At 41.5% G+C, this 11,437-nt stretch overlaps 1 protein-coding gene across 1 annotated transcript; it reads left to right on the top strand.

Annotated features, from left to right (window-relative positions):
- The first annotated feature begins 9,777 nt into the window (after positions 1–9,777).
- LOC125554208 (protein LURP-one-related 6-like) lies at positions 9,778–11,021 on the top strand. The gene is made up of 4 exons (XM_048717793.2): positions 9,778–9,824; positions 9,931–10,179; positions 10,264–10,509; positions 10,617–11,021. The coding sequence occupies exons 2-4, from the start codon at positions 9,946–9,948 to the stop codon at positions 10,746–10,748; spliced, it is 612 nt and encodes a 203-aa protein (XP_048573750.1). The 5' UTR covers positions 9,778–9,824; positions 9,931–9,945; the 3' UTR covers positions 10,749–11,021.
- Positions 11,022–11,437: the final 416 nt, after the last annotated feature.

The following is an 11,437-nucleotide window of genomic DNA, read 5'->3' as shown; positions in this document are numbered from 1 at the left end:
GGGAATGTGATTTTCTCAACGAACAAGACCCAGGAGACTTGGACCCTACGTCAAGACACAAAAGAGGAGGCCACGAGGTAGGGGGCGCGCCTACCCCCACCAGGCGCGCCCTCCACCCTTGTGGGCCCCCTGTTGCTCCACCGACGTACTCCTTCCTCCTATATATACCTACGTACCCCCAAACGATCAGATACGGAGCCAAAACCCTAATTCCACCGCCGAAAATTTCTGTATCCACGAGATCCCATCTTAGGGCCTTTTCCAGAGCTCTGCCGGAGGGGGCATCGATCACGGAGGGCTTCTACATCAACACCATAGCCTCTCCAATGAAGTGTGAGTAGTTTACCTCAGACCTACGGGTCCATAGTTAGTAGCTAGATGGCTTCTTCTCTCTTTTTGGATCTCAATACAATGTTCTCCCCCTCTCTTGCGGAGAACTATTCGATGTAATCTTCTTTTTGCGGTGTGTTTGTTGAGACCGATGAATTGTGGGTTTATGATCAAGTCTATCTATGAACAATATTTGAATCTTCTCTGAATTCTTTTATGTATGATTGGTTATCTTTGCAAGTCTCTTCGAATTATCAGTTTGGTTTGGCCTACTGGATTGATCTTTCTTGCAATGGGAGAAGTGCTTAGCTTTGGGTTCAATCTTGCGGTGTCCTTTCCCAGTGACAGTAGGGGCAGCAAGGCACGTATTGTATTGTTGCCATCGAGGATAACAAGATGGGGTTTTCATCATATTGCATGAGTCTATCCCTCTACATCATGTCATCTTGCTTAAGGTGTTACTCTGTTTTCATTAACTTAATACTCTAGATGCATGCTGGATAGCGATCGATGAGTGGAGTAATAGTAGTAGATGCAGGCAGGAGTCGGTCTACTTGTCTCGGACGTGATGCCTATATACATGATCATACCTAGATATTCTCATAACTATGCTCAATTATGTCAATTGCTCAACAGTAATTTGTTCACCCACCGTAGAATACTTATGCTCTCGAGAGAAGCCACTAGTGAAACCTATGCCCCCCGGTCTATCTTCATCATATTAATCTCCTACTACTTAGTTATTTCCTTTGCTTTTTTACTTTGCCTTTATTTTACTTTGCATCTTTATCACAAAAATACCAAAAAATATTATCTTATCATATCTATCGGATCTCACTCTCGTAAGTGGCCGTGTAGGGATTGACAACCCCTATTCGCGTTGGTTGCGAGGATTTATTTGTTTTGTGCAGGTACGAGGGACTCGCGCGTAGCCTCCTACTGGATTGATACCTTGGTTCTCAAAAACCGAGGGAAATACTTATGCTACTTTGCTGCATCATCCCTTCCTCTTCGGGGAAAACCAATGCAGTGCTCAAGAGGTAGCAAGCACCAACTTGACAAACTATCGTTGTGGTTTTGATGCGTAGGTAAGAACGGTTCTTGCTAAGCCCAGTAGCAGCCACGTAAAACTTGCAACAACAAAGTAGAGGACGTCTAACTTGTTTTTGCAGGGTATGTTGTGATGTGATATGGTCAAGACATGATGCTAAATTTTATTGTATGAGATGATCATGTTTTGTAACCGAGTTATCGGCAACTGGCAGGAGCCATATGGTTGTCGCTTTATTGTATGCAATGCAATCGCCCTGTAATGCTTTACTTTATCACTAAGCGGTAGCGATAGTCGTAGAAGCATAAGATTGGCGAGACGACCACGATGCTACGATGGAGATCAAGGTGTCGCGCCGGTGACGATGGTGATCATGACGGTGCTTCGGAGATGGAGATCACAAGCACAAGATGATGATGGCCATATCATATCACTTATATTGATTGCATGTGATGTTTACCTTTTATGCATCTTATCTTGCTTTGATTGACGATAGCATTATAAGATGACCCCTCACTAAATTATCAAAGTATAAGTGTTCTTCTGAGTATGCACCGTTGCGAAAGTTCTTCGTGCTGAGACACCACGTGATGATCGGGTGTGATAGGCTCTACGTTCAAATACAACGGGTGCAAAACAGTTGCATACACGGAATACTCAGGTTAAACTTGACGAGCCTAGCATATAACAGATATGGCCTCGGAACACGGAGACCGAAAGGTCGAACGTGAATCATATAGTAGATATGATCAACATAGTGATGTTCATCGTTGAAACTACTCCATCTCACGTGATGATCGGACATGGTTTAGTTGATATGGATCACGTGATCACTTAGAGGATTAGAGGGATGTCTATCTAAGTGGGAGTTCTTAAGTAATATGATTAATTGAACTTCAATTTATCATGAACCAAAGTATGACATGCTGGTAAGCAGTATGACTTATATCGCCCACAACTCACTTGTGTTCTACTCGTGCATATGACATCTACGCATAAAACCTGGCTCGGATGCCACTGTTGGGGAACATAGTAATTTCAAAAAAATTCATACGCACACGCAAGATCATGGTGATGCATAGCAACGAGAGGGGAGAGTGTTGTCTACGTAACCTCGTAGACCGTTCGCGGAAGCATTATATCAACGCGGTTGATGTAGTCGTATGTCTTCATGATCCGACCGATCCAAGTACCGAAAGCACGGCACCTCCGAGTTCTGCACACGTTCGGCTCGGTGACGTCCTCGCCTTCTCGATCCAGCAAGAGGGGCGAAGTAGTAGATGAGTTCCGGCAGCATGACGGCGTGGTGACGGTGTTGGTGAAGAACAATTTGCACAGGGCTTCGCCTAAGCACTACGAAAAACTATGACAGAGGATAAACTAGAGGGGACGGGGTTGTCGGCACACGGCTTGCTGTTTCTTAATGTGTCTTGGGTGCTAGCCCTGCCCCTCTATTTATATGTTGAGCCTTGGGGTCGAAACTTGGAGTAAAAGCCTCCACAAAGTCGGTTTCACCCGAAAGGCAAGAGTCCTTCTCGGACTCCAGGGCCAGACGCCAGGGTTCCCGGCGTCTGGACCCAGACGCCAGGGACCCTGGCGTCTGGCCCCTGGACTCCGCAAAACTTCCTTTTACGCTTTCCAAAAACCTCGTGGGCTTTCCCCTATGGCCCAGATAAAGTGTTCTCGTGCCCGAACATTTCGGGAAACATCCGGAACCCCTTATGGTGACTTCCGGAACCCTTTCGGATATCAAACACTACTATCCACATATCAATCTTTACTTTCGGACCATTCCGGAGTTCCTCGTCATATCCGTGATCTCATCCGAAATTCCGAACAACATTCGGTCACCAACATACATAACTCATAGTACTATATCGTCAATGAACGTTAAGCGTGCGGACCCTACGGGTTCGAGAACTATGTAGACATGACCGAGACACCTCTCTGGTCCATAACCAATAGCGGGACCTGGATGCCCATATTGGTTCCAACATATTCTATGAAGATCTTTATCGGTCAGACCGCATAACAACATACGTTGTTCCCTTTGTCATCGGTATGTTAATTGCCCAAGATTCGATCGTCGGTATCTCAATACCTAGTTCAATCTCATTACCGGCAAGTCTCTTTACTCGTTCCGTAATACATCATCCCGCAACTAACTCATTAGTTGCAATGCTTGCAAGGCTTATAGTGATGTGCATTACCGAGTGGGCCCAGAGATACCTCTCCGGCAATCGGAGTGACAAATCCTAATCTCGAAATACGCCAACCCAACAAGTACCTTCGGAGACACCTGTAGAGCACCTTTATAATCACCCAGTTACGTTGTGACGTTTGGTGGCACATAAAGTGTTCCTTCGGTAAACGGGAGTTGCATAATCTCATAGTCATAGGAATATGTACAAGTCATGAAGAAATCAATAGCAACAAACTAAACGATCAAGTGCTAAGCTCACGAAATGGGTCAAGTCAATCACATCATTCTCCTAATGATGTGATCCCGTTAATCAAATGACAACTCATGTCTATGGTTAGGAAACTTAACCATCTTTGATCAACGAGCTAGTCAAATAGAGGCATACTAGTGACACTCTGTTTGTCTATGTATGCACACATGTATTATGTTTCCGGTTAATACAATTCTAGCATGAATAATAAACATTTATCATGATATAAGGAAATAAATAATAACTTTATTATTGTCTCTAGGGCATATTTCCTTCAAGAAGATCATCATCGAACAGTCGGCGGCTAGAAGGACATCCCTTAGCCACCAATGCAGAGGACTCCTGGCCTCCAACCCTATGAGGCTCGATACACTTCACTTGCCACCCACTTGATTATTTTTGCTCTCAACGCCAGCACCTTTCACCCTTGCTCCTTTGTCTGAAGAATTGACGAATCCCAAATCAAAGAGCACATTACTTTAATCATCCCCATAGGATTAGAGATAAAATTTTCTTTCAAAGATAATGTTATTTCTACATTTACAAAGCATCCAAAACATGGCAGCATTGCCAACCAAGACCACTCTCTTATCATTTTTCGAAAAAGCTCCTCATCCATCTCCCAAAACAGTCTTGAAGGTTTAAGGTGTAGAATTCAAATTTAAAAGGACATTTCATCAGGCTCCAAACTAATTTAGAAGTAGAGCACTCAAAAATGATAAATAGATTCATTTTACCACAATGCACGCAACTTTTATTGCCTTTTCAGCCTCTCCCCAAGAGATTGTCTCTAGCCAGAATGCTCTTTCTAGTCAAAAGCCAGAAAATGACTTTGATCTTAGCTAGAATTTTTATCTTCCACAAAAATTTATGAGGAAAACCGACTTAACTAGGGAGACGTATAAGGATCTCATAGAAAACTTCTGTCAGCAGTCAACATCCATCTGATTTGATCTCTGCAACATAACATCCTAGACTCCTCACATATATTTTTCAAACTATTCCAGAGATCTAGAGATTCTCTCAACAGAGTTCTCCTAAAAGAAAAGCCACCCACCCTGTGTTAAAAGCATCAACAACAGTAATTTTTTAATCAAAGCTAAGCAATAAAGCCTAGGATATGAGAGATTGAGTGGTTTACCTCCCTCCCACCAATCTTCCCAAAATCTACTTTTATTACCAAAAAGTTCTTTGACCTTCAGGAGACTAGGCCAGAAATGCGAGTCTCAACTTTATGTTTAATCCCAGAGATGTATTTTGCCTTTGACATATTTATTCAACAATACAATGAGGTTACAGTACACATGGAGTGTTGGTGATCAAATTTAACGATGGCGGCTGTCGGAGAAGGATGACCAAAGGAAGACAAAAGCCAAGAGAAGGAGAGAGGTGAGACAACACAAGCTTAGTGTAGGAAGACAAAATTTAAAATTAAAAAGAAAAAGGGCAGAGAATGCCATTGAAAGGAAAGACATGTAAGCCCGGCAATCCTGTTTTTGGCATAATGGTCGACCGAGCGAGCAAGAGATGGGACGACGCATTTAGCAGTTACAAGAACTAGATTTTAGGAACTTTCTAGAAGGTTCTATGTTTTTTTCTTCAAAAGTTGATTGGATTTTTTTAAAGGTTGGAATTATAAAAAATATTCGGATTTTCCAAATATTATCATGTTTTAAAAAAATCCGTTTTCCCAAAAAAGTTTGTAATTTTAAAAATTGTTCAGGAATTCAAAACAAATTTTGTGTTCTAAAAACATGTTCATCTTTATTTATTTTTTTATTACATTTTCTTTTTCATTTTTAAAAAATGTTTCCTTTGAACTCCAAAAACTTTTTTGCAAACTCATGTAAGTTATTTTCTCATTTTTTGTGATATTTTTTGCTCTTTACGTTTTTTTCAAATTGATGAACATTTCCATATCCATTATTTTTTTAAATAAATGCACCCTTTCCATATCTGTGTACTTTTTTTCAAAGTCGATTTTTTTATAATTAGTGAACTTTCTCTCAAAATTAATGAATTACTTTCAAATTCGCATATTTTCCCCCCAATAACATTTTTCAAAATAATGAACATTTTTTGCAAATCCTTGAAGTTATTTTCAAATTCATGGATTTAAAACCGGTCTTTTTTTTCTAAGAACAGTAGTACATACTATAACATACATGCTGATTTTTATTTTAAAGCAATAGTATGTACTGTATCAAAATACCGGTTAAAAAACGAGCGAGTTGGACGGGAGCCAACAAGCCAGCGACGGGAGCCAGGGAGGGTTGTTGGGCAAGGCCCATGCAGGCGAAGAAATGTTCACGAATTTGAAAAAAATGTTCACTAATTCAAAAAATGTTCGTAAATTTGAAAAAAAATATTCACGATACAAAAAAAATGTTTACTAATTCTAAAAATATTCACGAATTTGAGAAAAATGTTTGCTAATTCAAGAAATGTTCGTGATTCAAGAAAATGTTCGCTAATTCGAAAAGTTCATGAATTTGAAAAGAAATGTTCACGATTCAAAAAAAAATGTTTGCTAATTTGAAAACTGTTCACTAATTTGAAACAAAATGTTCACGATTAAAAAAAATCACTAATTCAAAAAATGTTCACAATTTTGGGAAAAACAAATGTACAAGATTTTGAAAATTTAGTCTATAATTTGAAAATGTTCATTATTTAGAAAAAATGTTCATGAATTCAAAAACATGTTCACGACTTAAGAGACTGTTCACAAATTTCTACCAAATGTTCAAAAATTTAGGAAAATGTTCACAATTTCCAAAAAATGTTCTTGAGTTATAGAAAGTGTTCATGGTTACAAAAAAATGTTCATGATTTTGGAGAATGTACACGCATTAGTAAAAATAAAACCACGGTTTTGAAAAAATGTTCATCATTCCAAAAAAAAGTTAACGACTTAAAAAATAAATCACAAATTAATAGATCTTAGGAAATTGAAAAAAAACAGTAAAAATGAAAACATATAAGTAAATAAAAAACGAAAACAAAACAGAAAAGAAAAAGAAAAAAGAAAAAAAAATGAAAAACCCGGTTCAGGGAAGGTTCTAGAACATTCCCAACACCGGTTGGGGGTGAAACCCCGAAATGGGCTGGTATACGCCGTACAGGAACCCTTATTTCGTGGCGCGTTCGGCCTAGGTCACGACATTGCAACCGTTGTAGCCCTGTATGGCCACGCCACACCGGCGTGCCTATGTCTCGCTTGACATAGAGAGCGCGAGACAGGGCCAGCCTAGCTTGCGGGAGGTCACAACCTCGTTTTCTGTTTCTTTTTCACGTTTTTTATATTTCCAAATATTCTAAATATATATATTAATAATAGACACTCTACATAAGACATTTGGGAAATGTTAATCTAGCAGTTCTAAAATCTTAAATGTTTATAAAAAAGGTTTCACGTGTATATACAAACAAATGTGTATGAGAAAAGTCGATCATGTATTTAAAAAAGTTCACCTAGCAGTTGAAAAAATGTTAATCATCTATTAAAAAAAGTTAAATGTGTACAAAAGATATGTTCCTTGTGTATACCAAATGTAAAGTGCGTATCAAGTAATTGAAGATGATTTTTTAAATGTTGATTCTATATCAAAAAATGTTAATCATATTATTAAGAAATGTAAACTATGTATAAAAAATGTTCCTAATATCAAGTATGTACAATGTGTATGGTAAAGTAGTCATCAAACACAAAATTTGAAAAACTTCTCATCATCTATTTAAAAAATGTTATATGTGCACAGAAAATGTTCCCAATGTATAGGAAAAAATGTAGAACGTGTATTTAAAAACTGTACATAAAAACATAAATTTTAAAAAATGTTGATCATGTAGAAAAAATGTCAATCATATATTTCAAAAAAGTTAAAAATGTATTAAAATAATGTTCCTGACATATATTGAAAATGTACAATGTGGATGAAAAATCTAGTCTTCAAACATATTCTAAAAATGTTAATCACATATTAGAAAAATGTTAAACATGTGTCAAATAAATTTTCCTAATGTATACCTAAAATTTGCAAATGTATATGAAAAATGTAGACATGTGTTGAAGAAAAAAAATCAAAAAGCAAAAAAAAAAATCGGTGATAAGCCGAAGAAACGGAAGAAAGAAACACCCGAACAATGAAGAAAAATGGGAAATCCAAAGAAAAACCATGAGAAAAAAAATTAAAAGAAAAGAAAACAAAGGAAAAATGAAGTAAACTGATGAAAACTAAGAAAGAAACATAAACCGAAGAAAGGCAAAGAAAATATAATAGAAAAAAAATCAGAGAATGGACAAAAGAGAGATGAAAAAAAGAGAAAGAAACCAGCAAAAGCGGGAATACAATATGAAGAAAGCGTTGCAAAACAAAGGAAAACCGAAGAAACCCACGAAGAAACAGAGAAAAAAAACGAAAAAGAAATTGAAAAGATGCAACGCAACCGAGAGAAGGAAGCAAATGCGAGCGACAGCGTGTGTGCGAAGGAACGCATGAAAAAGGCTGGCCTAGTATTGTAGTTGCAGGGGAAAGCTTCAGGCGAGACAGTTGATATAGTCCTTGCGGTGTCACATGGCTCACGGCGAGCCGTGCTCATTGGAACCCTGGAAACAAGAAGCCCGCCCAGTCCAGCGAACTTGATCACTCATCATTCTTTGTATACCCTTATCAAAGCAATATAACATAGTTCACACCCGAACGATACAATACGATGAGAAAGACTCTCGTACAAAGCCAATCAAAAGATACAACTTGAGTCTAAAACAGGCTTAACACCTCGTCGATGTTCGACCAAAGAATCCTGAGCTCCACGATAACACCCCAGAGAGGGTGACAACGCGACCTGCCGAGTCCGAGCATAGACATTGGCTTTTACCTGGAGCACCGAGACAGAAACAAGTGGCACGACGACGTTTCAGGAAGCAAGCACACCCATAGGTGCCGCTGTTGTCGGCGCCAGAAATGCAAAGCTTTCGCTCGAAAGCTCGCCTACATCACCAAGAGGAGTTTCGATCACCACCACAACAAGGGCTAGCTCATCCACACCAGATCTGCGCACTGCAAGAGCAGACCAGAGCCTCCCATCACTACACCCCTTTCCGTCCACACGACCAAGAGGTGGAGCCTGCCAGAAAGCCAATCGTGAAGCCACCATCCAGTACCGCTGCCCCGGCATCCCCTAGGCATCACCGATCATCCACGTCACGACCAGGCAACAATGGTAGGAGGAGTGAAAGGCGCCTCCTTGCCTTTCTCTGTGTAGTCTTTACTTGTGCTACCTGCCTAGAGAGTAACTTATATGGAATTTTGCTCGCGCCATGATTAATGCTCTGTGCTTGACGACGGAAACGAAATAAAATCAGAACACTCACCGGGCAATGATAAGCTGGGTTATCTTTCTTACTTTCTCACTTCCATGTTCCAACATGCATGTGCATGCATGCATTCTTTTCTCGGCAAGGAGGCGGTAAGCGTTGCCATATAGGATCCGGCTTGCCTGCTCCCTCTTCATGCTCTCATCCGTGCTTCCACTTCATCGTACGACTGTTTTTTTTTCTTTCTAATCTAATCAGTAATCATCTCCCCTCCTGATTTTAAGGGGGTGGGACCGGACCTTATTTTATTTTAATTAAATCAAGCCACATACGCGAGAGTACAGATGAACACACGCGCGGGAAGCCGTATACGGGTATTCATAAAGTTTAACACGTTTGGGCGTGTGATTAGGCCTGCAATTAGGTATAATCCTTGTGTTTAGCTGGACGTAAACACCTCAAAAAGGCAAAGGCATAAACACAAAGCTGCAATTTGGTGGCCGGAAGCAAAGGAATTCAAAGATTCTTCCGGCGATCAATCCATCTCCTGTGGTCCTGCGTATATATACTAGCTAGCTAGGCTTTGTCACGCATTGCTTCGGCCGCTAAGCTTCGTGGAATCGCGTGGTTCACGATAATCACGTACGTACAGCGCCGATCGATTAGGCAGGTGGGTAGCCAGACGCGACATGAGGAGTCATGGGACACTTCCACACTCAAAATCGCTCTATTTATTCCCTCCTTGATGCATTGTCCCGACTTCAACACGTGCGCAGGCTATCGATCTATCAATGGGTGCGCACACGCTTCTCACCCCGGTTGTCAGCAAGATCTTCTGCAGCTCCCTGCAGGCCGTGCTCCTGGTCCGCCGCCGTCCCCCCGCCGTCACCGGAGGCGGCTTCGTCGTCACCGACCGCGAGCAGAGGGTAGTCTTCAGCGTCGACGGCTGCGGGATCATCGGCGCCAGCGGGCAGCTCGTCGTCAGGGACGGCGACGGCACCGCCATCCTCTTCATCCACAAGAAGGTGAGTTACCGAGTTCGTAGGTCGAGCTCGAGCTAGTCCATGTGCCATCTCTGCGTGTTTCAACCGATTTGGCCGGTGTCACAGGGAGGAGTCGTCCAAGCGCTGAGCGTTCACAACCGGTGGAAAGGGTACCTCATGGACTACGGCGAGCCGAGCAAGCCGGTGTTCAGCTTGCAGGACCCGAAGCCGGTGCTCAGCTGCGCGGCGGGCGACGTCCGGGTCACCGTCGAACCCAAGGGGAGGAAGCGGCACTGGGACTACGAGGTCACGGGATCCTTCGCCCACAGGGCTTGCGCCGTCAAGAGCCGCACAGGCCACGTCGTAGCACAGGTAAAGTTCTATCACGTGATAAGTCAAAGGAGTTGAGTCATGAGTTCAGTTCAACTCAATTACTGTACAAATTATGAGTTTTGATTTTCTAATAACGTGTGAACTAGATTGGAGTGAAGGGGATGATGGCCGGCCGGGACTTCTACCATGTGGTGGTGCAGCCGGGCTATGACCAGGCCTTTGTGATTGGCGTAATTGCCATCCTCGACAACATGAATGGGGAATCCACAAGGTGTTAATGCTACAAAGTGGGAGCAATGAGCTCATCACATTTAGCCATGGGACCGATAAGATTGTATTGCCAATTTGTTTAATTATCTTGATTGATTATTTGCTGGGCCGCTATATTTGCTCCTTCTCAATGGTAGTCTGGAGGTGAAATTACTGTAAATTGGTGTAAATTAAGGTTGGGTTTGTTGAACAAGCAAATGGTATGTATAGTGTTGCATATCTTGCGAACACGCTCCACATGTTTGCCTATGCCCTAGACTGAGTTGGCTGGGGTTTGCTGCCATGAACCTGCCTCGATGTTCATTGGAGGTGACTTTAATACTGTCCGCCATGGGGCAAAAGTACCGATGACCTTTTCCGTTCACTAGCTAATTGCTCGTGCGTAGCAATGATGGCATACATATTCTATTGGTTCAACAAGGCTCATATTGCAAAGCGCTGAGCACAACAGGAACCTAAACCTTGCTGCAAAGAAGGGGACTTGAAGATTAGTTTGTAGTCATAAAAAATAGTTCGGCAACAAGGCTTGTATTGCAAAGCCTGACGCACAACACAACCTTTGTTGCAAAGAAGGGAATTTGGGGATTTAGTTGATGTCACAGTCGTATAAAAAATAACTGTTCCACGAGGATTGCAACAAGGCTTGTGTTGCCAAGAGCTAAGCGCAACATAGATCGCCATGGGGAAAAAGTATTGG

This window comes from Triticum urartu, chromosome 4A (genome assembly GCF_056163025.1).
Source record: "Triticum urartu cultivar PI428250 chromosome 4A, HENAU_Tu73, whole genome shotgun sequence".
Taxonomy (NCBI): Eukaryota; Viridiplantae; Streptophyta; class Magnoliopsida; order Poales; family Poaceae; genus Triticum; species Triticum urartu.
Note: the sequence above shows the minus strand (reverse complement) of the source record. Positions and strands in the feature narration are given on the sequence as shown.

Excerpts from the sequence above, each read along its gene's own strand:
- LOC125554208 (XM_048717793.2), top strand. The coding sequence starts at position 9,946 with ATGGGTGCGCACACGCTTCTCACCCCGGTTGTCAGCAAGATCTTCTGC. Across the intron at positions 10,180-10,263 it reads TCCTCTTCATCCACAAGAAG|GGAGGAGTCGTCCAAGCGCT; the intron begins GTGAGTTACCGA and ends CCGGTGTCACAG. Across the intron at positions 10,510-10,616 it reads CAGGCCACGTCGTAGCACAG|ATTGGAGTGAAGGGGATGAT; the intron begins GTAAAGTTCTAT and ends CGTGTGAACTAG.